The 23,446-nt window shown below is 37.4% G+C and overlaps 1 protein-coding gene across 1 annotated transcript in view; it reads left to right on the top strand.

Moving 5' to 3' along the window:
- pard3bb (par-3 family cell polarity regulator beta b) overlaps positions 1-23,446 on the top strand; it is a gene marked incomplete at its 5' end in the record, with an annotated part of 318,014 nt that overhangs the window by 232,636 nt on the left and 61,932 nt on the right. The window contains 2 exons of the mRNA XM_016282603.1: positions 16,560-16,676; positions 19,960-20,241. Coding sequence (XP_016138089.1) covers positions 16,560-16,676; positions 19,960-20,241 — 399 coding nt within the window. The remainder of the gene's footprint in view (positions 1-16,559; positions 16,677-19,959; positions 20,242-23,446) is intronic.

The raw sequence follows: 23,446 nt of genomic DNA, 5'->3' as shown, positions 1-23,446 counted from the left end.
CCTCAGATCAACATGGGAAATTAACATCAATAATTCTGTTTCATCCCCTGGAAGGATACAGGACAGTAAAGCAGCCCATACCTTTGTGCCAGACCAACGGAGAGAACGCTGAGTAGAAGAATGCTCTTAAAAATAGATGTTATAGTCATGGCTTTGAGGTGCTCCAAATACATTGGACCTTGTTTATGAAAGACAAGCAGAACTATTTTTTATTTAAATTGTTTGTAAAGGGATTCTTATGGAAAGTGTTGTTTTGTGGAAAGAATTGTTTACAAAGGATTTACACATAAATTCAGTATGCTTGTGTTTTTTTTTTTAGAACCATTGAATTGTGGTGCTTAAATGGGAAATGCGGGTTCGAATCTGGCTGGTGTTGTTTCTGCATCCCATTGCCTGCCTTCTTTCCTATTGTTTCCTGTCATCTCTCATTTAGCTACAAAAAAATCCTATAAATTGTAGTCGCAACAGATCTTTTCTTCCCTATTGTGATGTACATCTGAGAAAAATGTGGAAATTTGGACCTTGGTTCTATTTGTCATTTGCTGATTGAATGGAAGCAGATCTGAACACAAGCTTAAAAATATGAGACATTTTGATTAAAAATAAGATCAATAACATGATGCACTTAGAAAATATATGTATTTTCATTTCACACCGATGTTAAATTAAAACAGACATTGCAAAGCAAACAAGTGTTGTTTCATGGACGTGCGTCAGAGATACACACTTTGAGTAAGCGGTATGTGGTTTGCGTATTGTTGCTGACAAAAAGCCCTTTGGTCTGATTGGCGTGTTAATATTCAGATGAGTGGAATGGTGACTGATTAAGACACACCATGCTGTTCTAACAATCAAAAAAACTACAGGAATTAATGTATGGTGGCACGCTGTGTGTGAGTATGTGTAATCCAGGTCAAGTCCCAGACTCTCCAGTCTCTTTGTTGTTCTTTTTTTTTTTTCCTCTGCTCAGTGCCCTTGGGGGTCTTTCTGGCTGTGTGAACACAAGTGGCCCACATTATTGTGTCCGCTGTCAAAAACAGCCATGGAATGTGCTATTGAAGTGTAAAATTACTGGAAATTACAGAATCTGCCATACTGCCTTTGCCACGGATATTTCAAAAGTGTAATAAAACTTTAACAGACATCCTAATTCTTACTTTTTTCCTTTTTTTCCTGTAGAGTTGCACTGATTGTTACAGCACTGTCAGGGCACCGGCTCTAATGAAGGCTTCTCATATAGAGTAACTGATTGTGATTTAATTATAGAGTCATTAATGGAAATGATTGGAGGAGTATGAAGAGAGCAGAATGAGGCCTTTTGTGGTCTGGCTGATGCACACATACATCAGTCAAAAGTGGCCCCTGGCATCTGTAACCATCCCCTCTGGGGCCCAAGTGCCACTCAAATGCACAGATACCCCACAGCTACGTTTGTGAGGATGAGAACAACAGATTTTCTCCCTTTTTAAAATATTTTTCTATTGACGAGCACATGTGTGGAACTTCCTGTAGAGTTAGTGGTGTCCACCTGTCCCTCATCTAATCCTCGTTCCATCTTTCTCTTTCATGCACTCATTATCTGATCTCTTTCATTTTTTGTTCTTTGTTGTCATCTAGGTCTTTTTTTTTTTTTTAATTTTAGGTTTTTGTTTTAGACTTTTGCCTTTTATTGGAGGAAATCATTGTGGGAAGATATAAGGACATAGTAGTTCAGATTCGTACCTGTATTACTCGCATGTGGACCAGGGCTCAGCATGGCCCCTTAGAAACAAAGGTTTGAGATTAGCTACCACATTTAAATATGAAAGGAATCACCTCTAATGTTTAAATGCAGTAGTCACCCTTGAAAATATTATGATGGACATATTCTTAACCTGTTTCATTGCCTGCCTTCTTTCCTATTGTTTCCTGTCATCTCTCATTTAGCTACAAAAAAATCCTATAAATTGTAGTCGCAACAGATCTTTTCTTCCCTATTGTGATGTACATCTGAGAAAAATGTGGAAATTTGGACCTTGGTTCTATTTGTCATTTGCTGATTGAATGGAAGCAGATCTGAACACAAGCTTAAAAATATGAGACATTTTGATTAAAAATAAGATCAATAACATGATGCACTTAGAAAATATATGTATTTTCATTTCACACCGATGTTAAATTAAAACAGACATTGCAAAGCAAACAAGTGTTGTTTCATGGACGTGCGTCAGAGATACACACTTTGAGTAAGCGGTATGTGGTTTGCGTATTGTTGCTGACAAAAAGCCCTTTGGTCTGATTGGCGTGTTAATATTCAGATGAGTGGAATGGTGACTGATTAAGACACACCATGCTGTTCTAACAATCAAAAAAACTACAGGAATTAATGTATGGTGGCACGCTGTGTGTGAGTATGTGTAATCCAGGTCAAGTCCCAGACTCTCCAGTCTCTTTGTTGTTCTTTTTTTTTTTTCCTCTGCTCAGTGCCCTGGGGGTCTTTCTGGCTGTGTGAACACAAGTGGCCCACATTATTGTGTCCGCTGTCAAAAACAGCCATGGAATGTGCTATTGAAGTGTAAAATTACTGGAAATTACAGAATCTGCCATACTGCCTTTGCCACGGATATTTCAAAAGTGTAATAAAACTTTAACAGACATCCTAATTCTTACTTTTTTCCTTTTTTTCCTGTAGAGTTGCACTGATTGTTACAGCACTGTCAGGGCACCGGCTCTAATGAAGGCTTCTCATATAGAGTAACTGATTGTGATTTAATTATAGAGTCATTAATGGAAATGATTGGAGGAGTATGAAGAGAGCAGAATGAGGCCTTTTGTGGTCTGGCTGATGCACACATACATCAGTCAAAAGTGGCCCCTGGCATCTGTAACCATCCCCTCTGGGGCCCAAGTGCCACTCAAATGCACAGATACCCCACAGCTACGTTTGTGAGGATGAGAACAACAGATTTTCTCCCTTTTTAAAATATTTTTCTATTGACGAGCACATGTGTGGAACTTCCTGTAGAGTTAGTGGTGTCCACCTGTCCCTCATCTAATCCTCGTTCCATCTTTCTCTTTCATGCACTCATTATCTGATCTCTTTCATTTTTTGTTCTTTGTTGTCATCTAGGTCTTTTTTTTTTTTTAATTTTAGGTTTTTGTTTTAGACTTTTGCCTTTTATTGGAGGAAATCATTGTGGGAAGAAATAAGGACATGTTGTAGTTCAGATTCGTACCTGTATTACTCGCATGTGGACCAGGGCTCAGCATGGCCCCTTAGAAACAAAGGTTTGAGATTAGCTACCACATTTAAATATGAAAGGAATCACCTCTAATGTTTAAATGCAGTAGTCACCCTTGAAAATATTATGATGGACATATTCTTAACCTGTTTTCTATTTTTGACAAAAGTAATTATAGCACCTGAAGACGTAATAAAAGGGTTAGTTCACTCAAAACCTACCCTCATGTCATTCCAAACTTTTATGACTTAATTTCTTCTGCTGAACACAAAAGAAGATCATTTGAAGAATGTTGATAGCCGAGCATGTTCCAGTTCTCATTGATTGATTTATATATACATTTTTTGTCCGTGTAATGTAAGTCAATGGGGACTAATAATATGGGAACTAACAAAAGTCATACCAATTTGGAATGACGTAATTGGTCATTTTTATTTATTTTACTTTCATGCCCAGGATTGGTGCACCAAAGCTGGATTTACTCAAAGGAGGAGTAACATCCATATTTAGCTTCAATATGTGACACTAACCACTGCAACACAGCTCTTACTTTTTCGTTCTGTACTTACTTCCCATTCTCTTTTCATTCACTTCCTTCACCCTTTCATGCTGCATTTGTTTTTCCATCACTCTATGACATCTCATGTCTCACAGTGTCTCTGCTCCTTGATGAAGATCCTGGCATGGTGGCAGTGGTGATAGCAGAAATATCACGCTGTTTTCCCTGCTTCTCCGCCTGTGTGTTGACTGAACAGATGGGCTGGCAGACTTGGATCCCACCTCTCCTCCCTCTGCCCTTTCAACCCCCGCCATCCGCGCACTCGTACCCTGTACCAGGGGTGCCATTAACCCAGAACCTGTCCTGCTCCCCTTACTTTTAAACACTGTTATCCTGCTGGTCTGGAGAGCATGGGCACCAGGAGGCTTTCTTTTTTATGCTGGGTACTGAAAGAGAGAAGTTACTTAGATCTATATATATTCTCTCCTACACTGACTGACAGACAGACTTGGCTTCTTCTAAAAACCAACTCTAGGGCTTTTTATTGAACAGTATGTTCTTCACCAGTCACCTCTGACTCTCATATAGGACCTGTGTAAAATACACCAATATATATATATATATATGTGTGTGTATGTATGTATGTATGTATATATATGTATATATATATACAGTGGGTACGGAAAGTATTCAGACCCCCTTAAATTTTTCACTCTTTGTTATATTGCAGCCATTTGCTAAAATCATTTAAGTTATTTTTTTTTTCCTCATTAATGTACACACAGCACCCCATATTGACAGAAAAACACAGAATTGTTGACATTTTTGCAGATTTATTAAAAAAGAAAAACTGAAATATCACATCCGTACCCACTGTATGTGTATATATATATGTGTGTGTGTGTATGTATATATATGTATGTATAAATATATATACACACTGTACATATACACTGCCGTTCAAAAGTTTGGGATCAGTAAGACTTATAATGTTTTTTTAAGGAAGTCTCTTATGCTCATCAAGGCTGCATTTATTTGATCAAAAATACAGAAAAAACACCGTAATCTTGCAAAATGTTATTACAATATAAAATAATGTTTTCTATTTTAATATCCTTTAAAATATAATGTATTTCTGTGATGCAAAGCTGAATTTTCAGCATCATTACTCCAGTCTTCAGTGCCACATGATCCTTCAGAAATCATTCTAATATGCTGATTTATTATTAGAATTATCAATGTTGGCAACAGTTGTGCTGCCAAATATTTCTTTGGAAACTGCGATACTTTTTTCAGGATTATTTGATGAATAAAAAGTTAAAAAGAACATAATTTATTCAAAATATAAATATTTTCTAACAATATAAATCTTTGCTATCACTTCTTAACAATTTAACACATCCTTGCTGAATAAAAGTTAAAATTTCTTTCAAAAAAGAAAGAATAAAATTTACAATTTACTTGAGATGCCAAAATGATATAGTTGTTAAAATGTTTAGATGTGCTTTCCTGAAACACAAGACAAAAAACGATTATTTTTACTTTTTTTAGCAAATGTATTGTCTTTTAAGGTTGTTGAGATGTTTTCTTGGAAAACATGACAAAACAAAAATAGTTATTATTTTTGTTTCTCAAGTAAATGTATCTTTATGAATTTATACAGTGGGGGAAAAAAGTATTTAGTCAGTCACCAATTGTGCAAGTTCTCCCACTTAAAAAGATGAGAGAGGCCTGTAATTTTCATCATATGTATACCTCAACTATGAGAGACAAAATGAGAAAATAAATTCCAGAAAATCACATTGTAGGATTTTTAAAGAATTATGGTGGAAAATAAGTATTTGGTCAATAATAACAATTTCATCTCAATACTTTGTTATATACACCTTTTGTTGGCAATGACAGAGGTCAAACTTTTTCTGTAAGTCTTCACAAGGTTTTCACACACTGTTGCTGGTATTTTGGCCCATTCCTCCATGCAGATCTCCTCTAGAGCAGTAATGTTTTGGGGCTGTCGCTGGGCAACATGGATTTTCAACTCCCTCCAAAGATTTTCTATGGGGTTGAGATCTGGAGACTGGCTAGGCCACTCCAGGACCTTGAAATGCTTCTTATGAAGCCACTCCTTCGTTGCCCGGGCGGTGTGTTTGGGATCATTGTCATGCTGAAAGACCCAGCCACGTTTCATCTTCAGTGCCCTTGCTGATGGAAGGAGGTTTTCACTCAAAATCTCACGATACATGGCCCCATTCATTCTTTCGTTTACACGGATCAGTCGTCCTGGTCCCTTTGCAGAAAAACAGCCCCAAAGCATGATGTTTCCACCCCCATGCTTCATAGTAGGTATGGTGTTCTTTGGATGCAACTCAGCATTCTTTCTCCTCCAAACACGACAAGTTGAGTTTTTACCAAAAAGTTTTATTTTGGTTTCATCTGACCATATGACATTCTCCCAATCTTCTTCTGGATCATCCAAATGCTCTCTAGCAAACTTTAGACGGGCCTGGACATGTACTGGCTTAAGCAGGGGGACACGTCTGGCACTGCAGGATTTGAGTCCCTGGCGGTGCATTGTGTTACTGATGGTAGCCTTTGTTACTTTGGTCCCAGCTGTCATTCACTCATTCACTAGGTCCCCCCGTGTGGTTCTGGGATTTTTGCTCACAGTTCTTGTGATCATTTTGACCCCACATCTTGCGTGCTTGCGTGGAGCCCCAGATCAAGGGAGATTATCAGTGGTCTTGTATGTCTTCCATTTTCTAATAATTGCTCCCACAGTTGATTTCTTCACACAAAGCTGCTTATTTTTTTTCTGGTGTCCTTTGACAGCTCTTTGGTCTTTGCCATGGTGGAGTTTTTGGAGTGTGACTGTTTGAGGTTGTGGACAGGTGTCTTTTATACTGATAACGAGTTCAAACAGATGCCATTAATACAGGTAACGAGTGGAGGACAGAGGAGCCTCTTAAAGAAGAAGTTACAGGTCTGTGAGAGCCAGAAATCTTGCTTGTTTGTAGGTGACCAAATACTTATTTTACAGAGGAATTTACCAATTAATTCTTTAAAAATCCTACAATGTGATTTTCTAGATTTTTTTTCTCATTTTGTCTCTCATAGTTGAGGTATACCTATGATGAAAATTACAGGCCTCTCTCATCTTTTTAAGTGGGAGAACTTGCACAATTGGTGGCTGACTAAATACTTTTTTGAATATATATATATATTCATACATGCATACAAACAAACAGTGGGTATAGAAAAGAATCACCCCCCTTTAAAAGAATCACATTTTGTTGCTTTGCAGCCTGGAATAAAGACGGAGTGCAGTCACGACTGAGATTTGGCAAAACGCACCTTGAATATTCTGAGGCAGATGAGACTAAAATTTAATTATTTGGCCTCAACACCAAATGATACGTCTGGCAGAAATCCAATTCAGCTCACCATCCAAATAACAGCATTGCTACAGTAAAGCATGGAGGTGGTCATATCCTGTTATGGGGTGTTTCTCTGCAGCATTGACTGGAGCACTTGTGAGGATAGAAGGAAAAATAGATGGGACAAAATACCGTCAAATTGTTGAGGAAAATCTGCTGCTCTCTGCCAGAAGAGATGGGAGATGTCAATGGGAAGAAGGTTCATCTTTCAACATGACAATAATCCAAAGCACACAGCAAAACTGACCACACAGTGGTTGAAGAAGAAAAAGGTGAATGTCTTTGCATGGCCTAGTCAGAGCTCAGACTTAAACCTCATTGAAAACTTGAGCAGTTCTGCAAAGTTTAGATGTGCAAAATCTATCTATCTATCTATCTGTCTATCCGTCTGTCTGTCCGTCCGTCATCTAATTAGTTAGTTATTCATTACCTAGTTTCAGAGATTACCCTTTTTTTCTTGGACGTTTTTCCCAGTACAGTGATATTAACATCATATCATATTGTATTAAGTAGCATTCTATGAAAATATTAGAAATAAATTGACCTATTCCTTTGTCTTGCTAAGGCTAATTTTGCAGCTAGCCTTTTATGTATCCTACACTGTTGTCTGTTGTGGACAATAAATATTAAAATGGTTTGATTATTTCCTATAGTTTTAAAATATAAAAAATTCATATTTCTGTCAGATTTTATATTTTATCATTGAAAGTCTGTTGGCCGGGGAAATTTTTTTTAAACAAGAAGATCTATACATAAAGAGCATTTAAAAAGTAGCAAATATAAATGGCTGAAGCCATGATAAAACATTTTCCAAGACCGTTTAATGTGACCTTCATATAACAAAAGGAAAAAAAGTTTTTAAACATTTTGTTCCAGTGAAATTCTCTCCAGAATAAGAATGTCCCTTCCACTAAATTATAAATACCACCGACTAGCAATGTAAGTTTGCAAGTTATGGTGTGTCTGTGTGTCTTTCCGCTTGTACTTTATTTCATATCCCAACAATCAACTGGTTGCATATTAAGTGGTTGGAAATGATTCCGTTTGAAAGCATCTTTAGTGCTTTTGTTCATGAAACATGCTGTTGAGAGAGGGTTTACCATATTAGATCAATAGAAAAAAGAAAAACTAGAAAACTGTATTCATCAAATTGGTTCATTGGGGTCTTTAAAGAATAGGTTATGCGTGTTAATAGAAGACTTTCTGTTTACCTATCTATTAGTTTCTTCCTGTAATGGAAAGTCTATTTTGGAAGTGTGAATTTTTATATCTGTGTATGAAACAGTCTCTCAGTTGTGCAGATGGGCACTTGAGAGTGTGTGTGTGTTTATGCTAATGAGAGTCTACAGAGGAACACGGCGAGCTGTGTGGCACTGTGTCTGTTCTCCTGTTGAATATTTAGTATTCACTCAGCCGCTTCCTCTAATTACCTGAGAACATGCTAATGAATTCATCAGAATCAGCTGCTAATTGGCCATTTGAACAACCCAGTCTCCTTCAGAAACATGCTTTGCTGCCAATCAGAAAGCTCGGCCTCATTCAACGGCTCCTTATCAGTTATCCATTGTATTGATATGTATGAAGTGTTTTTTGTCTCTCTTTTTTTTTCAAGCTGCCTTTTGTTAAAGGCCAGTTTCTTAACAGCCTAACACCGATTTGCACTTTTCGGGCATTAACAGCTTGACGTGTCAGGAATGCTCATTGGCTAAAGTGGATATTTTTCAGGCCTGCTAGAAAGTACTTAGCATTGCTCTGTCCTGATTGGCTCATCCAGTTTCTACAACTGGCACCTATTAAGCTGCTATGGTAACAAAGTCTCATTATTTCAGCGGTGCCCTGTTGGGAACGGCAGACAGTCAGAAAGGTCAAAGTGGTGACATCACTTCAGCCAGAGCTAATCTTATTTGGGTTCTGAATCCCGCTGTAATATGACTCCACTGCCAAAGAAACAGGCAGGAAAACAAAAGGAGGAGAGAAATGAATAGAAATGTGTGCTTGTCCTTCTTAAAAATGTGCCTGCTCTCTCATCAGTTTCATAGTTTACTTTTGCTTATGCGTGTGCGTTTGTTTCCTGTGTGTGTGTGTGCAGGAGTTCCTGAAAGTGATTGTTGTCGGTTTGTGTGTGTCTCGATGGAATAGAGTATAATGAATATGGAAAGGCCAGTAGGGAGAGATAATTAAAGTGGAGACGGCTTTGCTCTGGTCTGCAGGTGTCCTGAAAAACAGCTCCTGTTCACCATCACTCACAAGAAATCAAAACAATCAATGCTTAAAGGGACAGTTTAGCCAAAAATTAAAATTGCCATTATTTACCTTGTCGTCCCAAACTGCGTTTGACTTTGAGAAAATTTGATCACAATAAACGCATATGGTGACCACAAATGGTCTCCAGAAAGTCAGCACAGAAAAGCACATTGAAAGGAGTCGCTGTGTTATCGTTAAAGCTTGTCGCTGTTAACTAAAACTATTAAAAACCTTTTATAAACGAAATAAAATTTAAATTAATTAAAATTTAAAAATAAGATGAAAAAAATAGAAATGTTGCATTGGTGACTAACTGAAATACAATAAGGTTAAGTTGAATTACTAAAACTTAAATAAAAATAAATTAAAACTAAATAGAAATATATATATTTTAAAAAATAACAAATAATGACAAGCACATAAAAAAAATCTAATGTAAAATACATTTTAAATGAAAATGTAAAAATAAAAGCCAATTGAAAATATTAATTAATACTGTAATACTATATAAATAATACTTAAATAACACTGGCCTGACGTCTTAATGCACCACTTTCGAATATGTGCATACGCTGATGAGATTTAAGAGGTTAAATATGCTGACTTTTGGTTGATGACAGCCTATAAATTTGTCTATTCTTCACACAAAGATTCAGCAGACTCGGAAGCTATGTAAACATTGTTCTAAACATCTCCTTTAAATTCCACGTACTGTATAAAGAAAATCATACAGGTTTGAAACAATGTGAAGGTGAGTAAATAATGACTTTGAATTGTGAATTTTTGGGTGTACTATTCTATAACTAGTCCTCTCTAAAATCCTATATTCTTATGCTTTACTTCATAAGCGGTGCTCTCTTGGCCATAGATCACTTTGAAACATTTCCAACAGTGATTATCCCTTTCACTGTAGTACTGGGTTTAATCAGTGTCTGGGAAAGTGGCCTTTAGAGTTTTACCCTACAGCATTTTGAGCTTTTTCATGTTTCTCTTGCTGTCTTTGTCTTTCCTTTTTAAATTGATGTGAACTGCTGCTCACCCCACATACCATCATATCCAGATCACACACAGACGGGCCCTGTGGGTCCCCTTTTATCAGCACATTGAAGCTCTGTGTGTGTGTGTGTGTATGTATGATGTCATTGTGTTTATCTGCGTGTGTACACTGTTTGGATGTGTAAGATTTTCAGTTTTGTGTACCGCAGATGTTTGAATCTTAACCCCTTCCTCTTCACGCTTCATTTGAAAGCGCTTTTCCATTCATCTGGGTTTCCTTGAAATAAACCTTGCTGTATATGTGCGGTGTCAGAGAATGTGAATGTGGCTGTACGTTAGTGTGTGTTAAAGACGGTCTGAGTAAGAAACTGTTAAAGCACCTTTTTCACTCATCCCATCTCTTCAGAAGAAAAGATTAAATCCCAGTCTTTTCTTTTCCCGCAGCCCTCAGGGAAACGTTATCCGGAGAGGATTCAGATTTGCCTACAGCTCTTTGAGAGAGAGAGAGAGTCTTAGCAAAGCAGAAAACCAGAAGGGGAGTGAATTAACGGGCAAACGTGAGAGAAAGACACTATATTTTTTACTTTACAAGCAGGTAGTTCAATTAGACATGGAGGAAATAAATGTTTGGCACAGGGAGAGAGAGAGAGACGTGATGTATTTCTTGGTAATGATCAGCACAGTTTGGCTTCTCCGCAGGCCTTCACCCCCTGAAGAGTTTTAACACTGTGGAACAATCAGCAGTTCTTGACTTCACTGTTCGGCAATTTTACACTCAATTTTGATAAACTATCAGTGTACTAAATCACTTTAACGATGCCGCAATTGTCGAAGATTAAGAGAATATTTAGCGTCACTCTTTAATAAAAACGTAGGGTACATCTGTGCCATTTTCAGGGCTGTTCCAGAGCACTGAAATGGTCACTTCCCAGAATGCACTGTTAAAAACAGTGAAAATCAGTTGCTCACTATATACACTTAACGTATATCATCATGTTATCTTAAATCTTGAAAGTCAAGTAAAGTGAAAATATATGAAGACAAAGCCTAATATCAGTCTTTAACATTGTTTTTGTTTGTTTTTTTAATCTTCGTGTTAGAAGATTAAAATAATTTCCTTTGTATTTTGTGTTTGATGTTCAAGGATGCAGTAAATTGATCAAAAACTACAGTAAAGACTAGGGATGCACCGATACTGGTATCGGTATCGGGCCCGATACTGAGCTCTTGTACTCGTTAAAATGCCCCGATACCAAATGCCGATACCACACAGCATGTGTTAAGCGCCATATTCAGACAAAGAAACACCAACAACAGACAGCAGAAAGTAGTTAAGGATGTCTACTACGAAGTATATGTATGCAATGAATATAATGTTAAACATTCAGTATTAACGCCTGTATAGCTGATGTGCACGAGTTGATAAACAAAGCACGCTGAGTGGATTGAGCGCGCGGCGGCGCAGATGCGCAGATGCGCGAGCTTGTCGAGTGAATATATCTTTCTTACAGACATCACTGGAAGGTTTGTAGTTCGGTCGGATACGTCAAAAACAAGTAAGTAAAACAATGCACAAGTTACTTAACAGTAGAGAGAGCGAGAGCGCGTGCGCGCAATTCTGTTGTGATCTTTGATGTTCCCTCACTTAGCACGCATCATTTGGATTAAAACTAAATCGTAAAAATAAAACCATTCATTGGGGCATTCACTATATACATCATTTATTTTCAACCTTAGGCATACACGAATAAGTTACTTTTAAAAATGTGTATTGTAATGTATTTGCATCATCAGAATTGTTGTTACATCATATTTGTCAGTTCATTTATTTAATAGTGAATTTACAAACTGCATGAATTACATTTTGAAGATTAGAATTAAGAGGGAATAAATCCACATTTTCCCGTGTGACTTCATAATTGTTAGTAGTAATTTGGTATGCCACAACTGTCTTTCACTTGTACTGTAACCACTCCCCCTCTAAGTACTGTGCCTGGTTAACTGACAGGCTGTGTCTGAAGCATCTCTGAACAGCTGAAGCTAGTGGCAGGGTCTCTTATGACAGCCTAATTATTGCCTTTATTTACCCATGTGCTGGTTTGGGCTCAGCGGGGCTCCTCCTTTGATAGCGGCCGCTGTGCCCTTTTAGCTTAGAGTCGCAGATCCTGTTAAAAGACACGTTTGTCTCTGGTGAATCCACTTACACTTGGGGAAAATCATCTGGTGTCAGCCTAAGACAGCACACCCCTGGTCCATTCATATTCTTGAAATGGTTTAATAATTAAATAACTATGCATGTCAGTGTATGCAAACATATTTACTTCATAATATATGTGTCTGGATATCAAACACATTATTTTATGATATTAATAAAATCTTTGATTTGCTCAACTCTGCTGAAATCTCATGGACTCATGCAAACAGTTGTCAATTTTGGAGTGTTCGTAGTCATTTTGCTCAAGATTTTTTTTTCATTGTATTGATAAATGCTGTGTCAGAATGCATTAGCAGCATGTTATGTGTTAATGTGAGTGTGAGTTTTTGTGTTTAGGTCTCATAGGGCCTGATCTTAATGAGGCAGCAGAATGGATGTGCAGGAAGTGCATGCCAAAGCACTAACATTAAATAGCTGCAGTCTAATAAGATAAATACAGTAATTAAGTTATGAGAGTGATGCATCCACACACAAATACACAGCCAGAGGACATACAGGAAGGGTGCGCGATCCTAAGAGAGAAACAGTGGGATGCTTGTCCTTTCTCATCTGTTCATTCACATTTAGCATAATGCATGCTTGTGTTTACAAGGTTTCTTTACTGGTATACACTCAAGTACCTCAGGCTTTGAATACAGTTGGTTTCTTCCTGTTTTGACTGAATAAATTGCAGTATAAACTGTAAACTTTAAGGCATGGGCTGGATATCAGAGCAGAGATGTTCTTTTAAAACAGTAGCTTTGCAAACTATATTAGCATGGTTAAATTACAGTTACTAGAATGAGTCTGACTATTTAAATTTGTTCACTAAAATAAACCGGTCATTTAAATAGTTTACTTGAATGAATCTGAGTTTTGAATCATTTCACTCAAATGAATCTGATTTTTGAATCAGTTCACTAGAACGAATCTGACTATTTGAATTTGTTCTAAAATAAATCTGCCATTTTAAATCAGTTCAATAGAACGAATCTGTTATTTTAAATCCATTTACTAGAATGAATCTGACTTTTTGTATCAGTTCACTAGAATGAATCTCCAAAACTATGTATGAGGAAGAGGACAGTTTAGAAGAGAAATTCAGTTAGCTGCTTTCTAGCTCTGCTAAACATAAATTGTGTATTATGACGTGCCTTGTGGTATGTTTTCATTTTCGTTTCATTCCAGACATGTTGTGTGCATGTGAATCTGTAGGAAAGTGAGGGAGTGTATAAGCGATGCGTGTGAGTTATTGTATGTTTGAGTGGAGAAGGGAAAATCTGGTCTGCACTTAAGCTGCATTAGTCAGCACCGATTACACTGAAGAACTAAATGTGTCTGTGTGAGGATGTTTCCTTCTGTCTCACAAGTCTGGGGTCACTAAGAGTTATATGACTTACTGTAGGATTTCTCAGCTCAGCCTTCCTCTGAGAGCTGTGTGTGTTTGTGTTTTATATTTTGGTCTCTTCTCATCTGACGTAGGTGATGTAAGCGAATCAAATTAAAGCAATATGATTGGCCAACTAAATTATCATTGGGCCTCATTCATGAAACATGAGCAGGGTAAATTTCTGTTCATAAATAATTCTCAAAATCTTAATATTTTCATAGTGCATAATACAGTTTCTTGGCCAGTAAGAAATAATCATATCCAGTAAATGTTCTCAAAATTCCCAAGTCTTTTGTTAGGGTGGCAGAAAGTTCATTTGGCCTGTATTTAACCACAGGTTCACTGGTCATTCTGACTCCATATTCCTCATACAGATATCTTAACACTTTCCCAGTTTGTCTGGGAAAACTGTCTTCTCCTCCTGGCAATGTCAATGAGCAACTTGGCAACATAGCGTTTGTTCGTTGGACTTTGTTTGGAAACAAGAGGAAAGACTGGAGCTCTGACGGGCAGTGAATCATCCGCCCTGCTCGAGCGCTGAGGGAAGAGAGGAAATATTGTGGACAAATTTGTTGACTTAGATGAGGCCTCGATGACTGAGCTGCAGGCAAGTGTGAATCACCTTTAAATTTTGCTACTCCTTATTCACTCTCTTTTGTCCCCTCTGGAGTTTCCCACAGCATCTGAACACAGTCCTTCTGTGTTAGTGTTAAACTCTAGTTTTTGAAGGCATTACGTTAGATGTATCAAAGGTTCTGCAGAGAAAGATATATACACACCCAAGACAAATGAAAGAGGCTTTATGCGCTGTAATCTCCATTTGCTCATTTATAATCAATTCATTCATTCTTTTATTTATTTAGCCATTTATTTGTTAATTCATTGGTTCCCTAAATTATCTGTTCATTTATTGGTTTCATGTATTCATTGTTTAATTTTTTGGTCCCTTAATTCATTCCTTTGAAACCTTGTTTGTTTGTTTGTTCTTGTATTCATTGGTTTGGTTATTCGTTCAGTCGTTCATTCATTCGTTTTAGTATTTTTTTTTATATAGTTCTTTGTTTTTTTGATTGATTTATTGTTGGTTGGTTGGTTAAGTATTTTGTTCATATGCTTGTTCATTGGGTTTTTGTTTGTTTGTTTGTTTAATCATTTTCAATAATTTTTTAATTAATCATATTGATTTTGTTTGTTAATTTGTTTATTGGTTTATTTTATTAATTCATTGATTACCTTTGTTTGTTTATTCATTCATTGTTTTCATTCAGTCCGTCAGGTATTCAGTCAGTCTTTACTTCATTAGTTCATTGTGTCATTTATTTGTTTGCTGGTTTGATTTTTTCTTTGGTTTCTTGATTCATTTGATGTTTCCTTAATTTGTTAGTTAGTTAAGTAGTTCATTCATTAATTTGCTTGTTCATATGCTCATTCATTGTTTTCTTAACTGTTTATATTTCTTAAATATTTCCTTCAGATCCATTTTGTCTTTAATTTGTTTATTGGTTCCTTTTATTCATTTGTTGATGCTTCATGTGTTTGTTTGTTCATTGATTCCTCATTCATTCATACATGAGATACATCTGTTATTCATTTGTTTGCTAATTTGATTGTTCTTTGGTTTCCTGATTCATTTTGAAATTAGTTAGATATTTAGGTAGTTCTTTTAATTGCTTTTTTTATTCGTTCTGTAATTTAAATGTTTAGTTTACTTGTTCAGTGGTTCCTTCTTGTTTGTTTGTTTGTCCTTTTGTTTCATTTGTTCTTTTAATTATACTTTTTGTTTGTTAATGCGTTCATTCATCATTAATTTGTGCCTTCCAGTCATTATTCATTCATTCATGTCTCTTTTTTTAGATTGCCCACAATATATGAAATGTCTTGCATGCTGAATCTTTTTTTATTATGTTTTTTTGTTTTTTGTTTTTCTCAGTAGCTGCAAGCCTGTGATTATGTTTAAGTGATATCATGGTGTGTATAAGTTCCACCTGCAGTGCTGTGTAGGACACCGTGCAGCTCATGTTCTCCCTCACAGTATATGAGAGACATGCTCACATCATGATCATTGTGTGCAGATGGGTGAGTTTCATGTGAAGATAATCTAGATCAGCTCCCGTCCCTGTGTTTGAGTGTGCACTGAATGCAAGTTGCTAAAGGACACTGGTGTGATTTCCACTGACAGTGTGTATATGTACGTAGAGGAGTCCCAGTGTGTGTTTGTGCATGTGTAGCTGGAGGCCATGGCCTCTGCTCGCTCTGACATTGATACACTGCGCTGAAGCTGTGTGCTGTGATGCTCGGCTGGGCGGCAGTGGGTTTGAAACACAGGCACACATGAGAAATGACCTTCTATGAGCCAAGAAAATGGAGACGGGTGCAGGAGTCAATCACTGGTGCAGAAATGATGCATGTTAACAGTACATCTCTACTGACACGCTCTGGCCCCTACAGCGATTAAGGGACTCCCCAGAGTGTACACACACACACACTAGACATTCACTCAGCCTGTTTTCCTAGATAAACGTCATTTGCAAATTGTGATCACTCAGTGATGTCTTTCTATGCCCCTCTCTCTTTCTCTCAGATTTGGAAAGAAAAAAGAAGAGAAGAGCAAGACGGAGACAAAAATGAATGCGCAGAAGCAGATGTCAGAAATTCTGAGTGAGGAAGAGTTGGAGAGGATGAAGGAAGAGAGAGAAAGGTGGGATTGATGTCATCACACCATCACACCACAGTGAATCACTATCAAAACCTAGTGAGCTGCCAGGCTTTCTACTGCCTGCATAGGCAGCATCCTAACTGAGATGGAACCTCATAAGTGACTGATTTCAAACACCATACTGTACATTTGCAGCAACATGTGTATATAGTACACATGTATTAGGTAAAATAATGCTTTTTTTAAATTAGATTTAATTCCTATTTTATTGATTCTTTGAATTAATAATATTAATGCATTGTCACATTGCATTATGGGATTGCTGCCGACCTCTTGGAACAGCCTTTGTGTTTTGATCATGACTATAATGACTTAAATTGCTGCCTGTGTAGGCGTCTGTAAGTATGGAGATTTTTCTAATGCAGTTTTGTAGGGAGTCAGACCTAGATCCTTTGAGCCAGCACAATGCAACAGTGGCAAGAAATGCCCTCTAGGAGTAAAAGAAATTTGGGAGCTCAGGGCTCAAAAGAGGACAGCTACTCCCAAGTAACCATATCTACATCAATGAAAAATGTATCTGTGGAAAGGCGCATCACTTAAAATAAACTGCACAAGCGAGCATCATATTTGTGAACTGCAGTGTTCAAAAAGTAATAATTCACTCAATAGTTAGTTTTTTTACGGAGGAAAGTTTCCTGAACTTGGTAAGGGGCGTAACTTTCCGTAACACACTTGAGGTATTCGGCCAATCACAATGCACTAGATAGCTGGCCAATCAGAGTACACCGTACTTTTAAGAACTATGAGCTTTGAAAAAATCGACGCGTTTCAGAAAGGCGGGGCATAGAGGAGCAACAATAGTGTACAGTATGTGGAAAATTATGTTTTTTTTAACCTTAAACCGCGTGAACACATTGCATTACACCAAATAATGTTATTTTTAGCAGCATCATATGACCCCTTTAATGCATTATGCCTCATCAATCTGAGCTCATGCACTTTTAAGTGAACATTGCCAAAATTATCTGTAAACAAGGTTTTTTTTTATTGTTTTGTTTTTGTACACCCCACTCAAAAACTGAGGTGCATAAGCTCAGATCTGTGGGAACACCAAAATTAGATAAAATATTTTCAATGGTTAAATGCACTATTTGGATTAAAGCTGTTGCCGAAATACATAAATGTAAGTAAATTATGACCGCTGAACTGTATAATTGACAAGCAATTGATTTCCTACATTAGTTTCTATAGTCTCTTTTTTGCACATGATACCTTCAGCTGTAGAAAATTCAGACATTATCACAAAACAAACCCCTTGAGGATGATACAAGACTCTTATAATTAATCAGTGGTGAAGTTAGCATAGAGTTGAGAGATCTTTTAGCCTGTTGCTTTTGTCATCATTTGTGAGGGCACCAAGTCATTTCCAAACAGCATGAAATAGATTTCATAAGGAAACTCAAATGTAATCTGGGAAAAACTTTACCTGCCGTATGGAACAAAGATATAGCTCATTACTAACATGTATGACACACAGGATTTTAGATGATTAATTGTATTAAACACAGGATTAGATTTATTTTTGTTTTTGTCCATTTCCATCTCATTCACTCTCCAGGACTGACAGCTTTTTGTGGTCCATTACTGAGTTGACACACAGCACTAAGTTCCTCTTCCTCTCTCTATCTCTGTCTCTCGGCATTTCATGTATATTCCATCAGAAGACAGGAGAAAATATATATTTAGCTGAGATGCAGGGATGTTTTTGCAGTCATTATTTTGTGTGGTGTTTGCCGAGGCTTATTTGGACTTGGAAGCGTGTGAAGTGTGAGCTGGAGCCATGCTGTTCTCCTCCATATGCTCCAGAGTGGCATTTGTTCAGAGAGAGACTTTATTGACTGAGCCTGTTGTAGCTCCTGAGAGAGACAGAAAAGTAAAGTGGGAGAGAGAAGATCAGCTGGATGTGTCCGAAAGGTATTTCTTGACCTTTCCAGTTTATTGTAAATACTATTCAGCTTCAAGTTCTTGCAGTTGCGTTCTCATTGCTTGTGTTGTTTGCTCCCTTGAAATTTTGGATCATAAACTACCGGTCAAATGTTTGGAGTAATTACGAATTTATAATGTTGTTGAACGAAGTCTCTTTTGCTCACCAGGGCTTGCACTTAATTGATGACAAATACAGTAGAACAGTAATAATGTGAAATATTAATATTATCAATATATTAGAATCATTTCTGAAGGATCATGTGACACTGAAGACTTGAGTACTGCTGAAAATTCAGCTTTGCCATCACAGGAATAAATTACATTTTCAAATGTAATAAAATAGAAGTTGTTTTAAATTGTAATAACATTTGACAATATTGCTTTATACTGTGAGCATAAGAGACCCATTTCAAAAATATAAAAAAATCTTAAAGGGGTCATGTGATGCGATTTCAAGTTCTCCTTTCTCTTTGGAGTGTTACAAGCTGATTGTGCATAGATAAGATCCCTGAAGTTGCAAAGACTAAAGTCTCAAAACCAAAGAGATATTCTTTATCAAAGTTAAGACTCTGCCACGCCCCCCTAAAACGGCTCGTTCTAACATGCCCCCACATATCTACCTCACTATGTGGAAATATTTGCATAATGCCGCCCAAATGTTCACGCAAAGAAAGAAGGCGTGGTTTCAGTAACCGCAGTTAGTGTTGATGCAGCATGTCAGGGAGACGCTGTGTGTTTCTAGGCAAAAGCAAAAGCACTTTATTTGGCCTTCCGAAAGTAGATGCATTTAGGAATCTTTAAGATCACTTACAACAGAACAGCAATGCATTTTATGGACGACCGTTTCGTGAACCTAGGAGAGGATTTTAAGTATTTGCTATTGACTGTTCAAATGCGGAGTTTTGCGCATCGCGTGTGCGTGTCCGTGTGCGTGTGTGTGTGTGTGTGTGTGTGTGTGTGAGTGAGAGAGAGAGAGAGAGAGCGCGAGAGAGAGAGAGAGAGAGCGAGAGAGAGAGGGCCACCCTTGTCAAAGGAGGGGACTTTGTAGAAAACGAAGCGTTTGAGAGAGGCGGGGCATAGAGGACCTACAAAAATGTACAGTATTTGAAAAATAATGTGTTTTTTGAACATTAAAGCATGTCAACATATTCTGTTACACCAAATACACCAAATAATGGTCTTTAAAAAAGCATCATATGACCCATTTAAATATTCCATACTTTTGAACAGTAGTCTGTCCACCCCCACCCAGACTAAAAAAAGAGAGAGAGAGAAACAACCCAAATTACAATAATCATTAAAGCCAGGGTAAGTTAACATCAGCTTTTCGGTGTTACAGAATTGAGGCCAAGCACCAGGAATTGAGGGAACGCCAGGTTCGGGAACACTTCTCCCCACCTGACGTGGAGGATGATGGCCTGGACCCGAACTACGCCCGCATTAACAACTTCAGGGTGCGCGGATCACCTTCCCAGCCACGGTATGGTAACTGCAGCCCATCCCCACAGAGACCCCCACCCCCAGTGTCCCACAGCAGAGAGCCATCCACAGAAGACCCTTTGGACGGCCTGTACGCCAAAGTCAACAAACAGCGAAGCCTTCCGCCTCCTGCTGCAGGCAGGTAAATATGCATATATGCATAAATCCCTGCTAAAAACTTGCTTAAACCAGGCTATGATGTTCTGCTGGTTTCTCAGTCTGGCCAAAATCCTGCTAAAACCAGTCAACAAACCAGCTTGACTAGGCTTGGAGTTTTTTTTTTTTTTTTTACCAGTTTAGTATGGTTTATGATATACATATAAATATTTTTTTCAACTGGTATAGCCTTCAGGTCTATATATCTGCCACAGGTGAGCATTTGCAGCATAGTAATCATATTGTTGGTCAGGTAGAATTATAGCCAACCCCATGAGCCTATACCTGTGTTACTTTCTATGAGTAGATTTCCTTGGGGTTGAATTGATTTCTGAAGGATTAGAGTGTAAATTGTGCAGGGTTATTTTATGTTTTTCTCAGTCCTTATCTGTTTAACCTGTGTCTGATCGATGCATTGGCAGTTCTGATAAGTGTCATAGCGAGATCAGTTAGGGGTGGGCGGCATTGATGATACCTTATATCATGCCGTGAGTAATGAGTTATATTTGAAATGCAACAAAAACAAGGCTTTTGTAATAAATAACCACATTGTAATGTGGTTATTTTTGATAATCCAGGGAATGCAATACAGTTCTGTTCAAAAGTTTGGTGTCAGTAAGGTTTTATATATTTTATGTCATTCTTGAAACAGATTAATACTTCAGAAAGGATTAAATAAATTGATCAAAAAGTGACAGTAAAGACATTTATAATGTTATAAGAGATCTCCTTTTCAAATAAATGCTGTTTCCACAAAAATATTAAACAGCACAACTGTTTTTAACATTGATAATAATAAGAAATGTTTCTTAAGCAGCAAGTCAGCATATTAGAATGATTTCTGAAGGATCATGTGACACTGAAGTCTGGAGGAATGATGCTGAAAATTCAGCTTTGCCATCACAGGAATAAATGATATTTTAAAATATATTCAAATAGAAAGCAGTTCTTTAAAATTACAATCATATTTCACAGTATTACTGTTTTTACTGAATTTTTGGATCAAATAATTGCAGTCTTGGTGAGCATAAGAGTCAACCCAAAACTTTTGAAATGCAGTGTATTTAACAAATGAAATGCATTTCATCTAATTTATAACATGTAAATGAAATGTGTGGCATAAGTGCTTTTTAAAAACTTTTTAAGACACAAAGTGGTCAAACTAATCAGTTTAATTTGAGTGACTCATGTTTGACGCTGTTGTATAACACCTGATACACCTGCTATATTAATACAGTATGTTGCTTGGTAACCGTAAAGAAGCCAATAACGCCTAATAACACACTTTAATAATAAGTTCTTCCTCGCCTTGACTTGTAATTCTCATAACCTTAAGACACAGAGTCACAGCTGTAAACCCAGAGGAGCTGCTCTAGTATTGATTCTCTTATTTCTGCTGGACACATCAGCTTAGTCTCCAGCTCCAATTATTTTCTTTTGATTGAGCATCAGAAATATATCAATGTATATTTCATTGACCTCCACCTATGGTGAAGTAATGCATTAGCCTTGGAATTTAAATCAAGAACTCATGCGGAGACAATAGCAGACAGCGTACAACTGGCTGAGGGCTGAAATATGCTAATACGGGACAGTCTGTCGGCGGTCGTGGGCGGGGCCTGAGCAAAATTGAAACGGCTTGATAATTGAGACTGTTTAGGTTTTTTTGGGGATTAAAAAAAGGAGTGAATGGATTTTTATCATTGTAGTGTGGCTGTGTCCACACACTGCTAAGACATTTATTTGCAAACACCATGTAAAAGTGAATTTTGCCTTCAATGTCCCCTTTAAGAATCTCAAAATTGACCAGTGCATGAATAAAATAATGTTTTTGCCTGTAGTGTCTTGCCTTAAATTAATAGCTTAAATGACTTTTTATGTTTTGACTGACAAATACAAGTGAAATCTTCTCTCTTATACAAAAAGTAATGCAAAAGTAACTAGCATGTTCCTGTACATTATAGATACCTCAGTGTCTTGTTCCAATCATCTCTGTTGTAATTTCTGAGTGGATATTTGGGTCAAAAGGAGTTTCAGTCGGAACAGGAAAGTCTCAGCATGAGGGGTGAGTTACAATAGTTGGCTGAAAGAAACTAATTTATTTGTATGAAGGGAAAGATGTCTGCCACACGGAGACAAAGGTGTATCAGCTATAGCGCAGCTCATTAAGGATATATCTTTGTCATATGTATGACACTTTGTCTGACTCTGTGGCCAGGTGTTTCCTACAATCTCAGTTTTTGATTAATAATCTGGTTAATTTCCCCACCTTTAGTTTTTCACACTCTGCCGGGTGGTGTGGCTTTGTATACTGCTGCATATTCATTTCTGGCCTGCATAAGGGGAGTATTTTGAGTAAATTCATGCTGATGGGTAAATTGATGATGTGAATGAGAATGGCGTCAGTGACTGTGGTGTCAGCATGAGCATGCTCTCGTGTCATATGAAGAGTTTGTTAAACGGGAGAGTTGCTCTGTTGTATGATTTAAAAGCATCCACTGAGAGTCATTAAAGCGGCTCGGTTATTTAGACCGACAGACAGTTTAACACACACCCTGCTGCCCACTGCTGTCATAAAAAATGTCTCTCGATGTGTAGTGGCTTGTATGGTCAGTGAGGAAGTGCAACAGGATTCTCTGCATCTACATTTTTTTTTAAATTAGCATGTCCACTAATACAAGACACAGAACTTATCATGATAATTTTCACCCTCTTTCGACCCTTCTAGTTCACCTAGAACTGGAAATATAGTCACTGTTACTCACTCTCATCATGTAGTACTGTGCTATACGAATATTTACATACTGCGAATGAGAGTGATAAACAGTAGAAATAAAGTCAGCGTTTTGAATGATATGAGGGTGAGTATGATGGCTTTGTGTGTGTGTGTGTGTGTGTGTGTGTGTGAGAACTACGCCTGTGAGACTTGTATATGTGAATGACCTCAGCCATGATTAGCTAACATCTTTGCATGCAAAGAGACTTCACTGTGATATGTGATTTGATATGCAAATATGGAAAGTGTTAATGACCTGTTTTTGCAACTTTGTTTCCATACATGGCCTAGAGTAGACAGACTGTGGAGGGAGCTTTGCATTCAAGTATGTCTGAGTAGTACATCTTAAGTTGTATCACTTCTCTCAGTATTAAAGCACAAATTTCACCTATGAATTGATTTAGTCTGTCAGAAG

Source organism: Sinocyclocheilus grahami, unplaced genomic scaffold (assembly GCF_001515645.1).
Source record: "Sinocyclocheilus grahami isolate Dianchi unplaced genomic scaffold, SAMN03320097.WGS_v1.1 scaffold162.1, whole genome shotgun sequence".
NCBI lineage: Eukaryota > Metazoa > Chordata > Actinopteri > Cypriniformes > Cyprinidae > Sinocyclocheilus > Sinocyclocheilus grahami.
The sequence above is the reverse complement of the archived record's forward strand: the minus strand, read 5'-3'. Positions and strand labels throughout refer to the sequence as shown.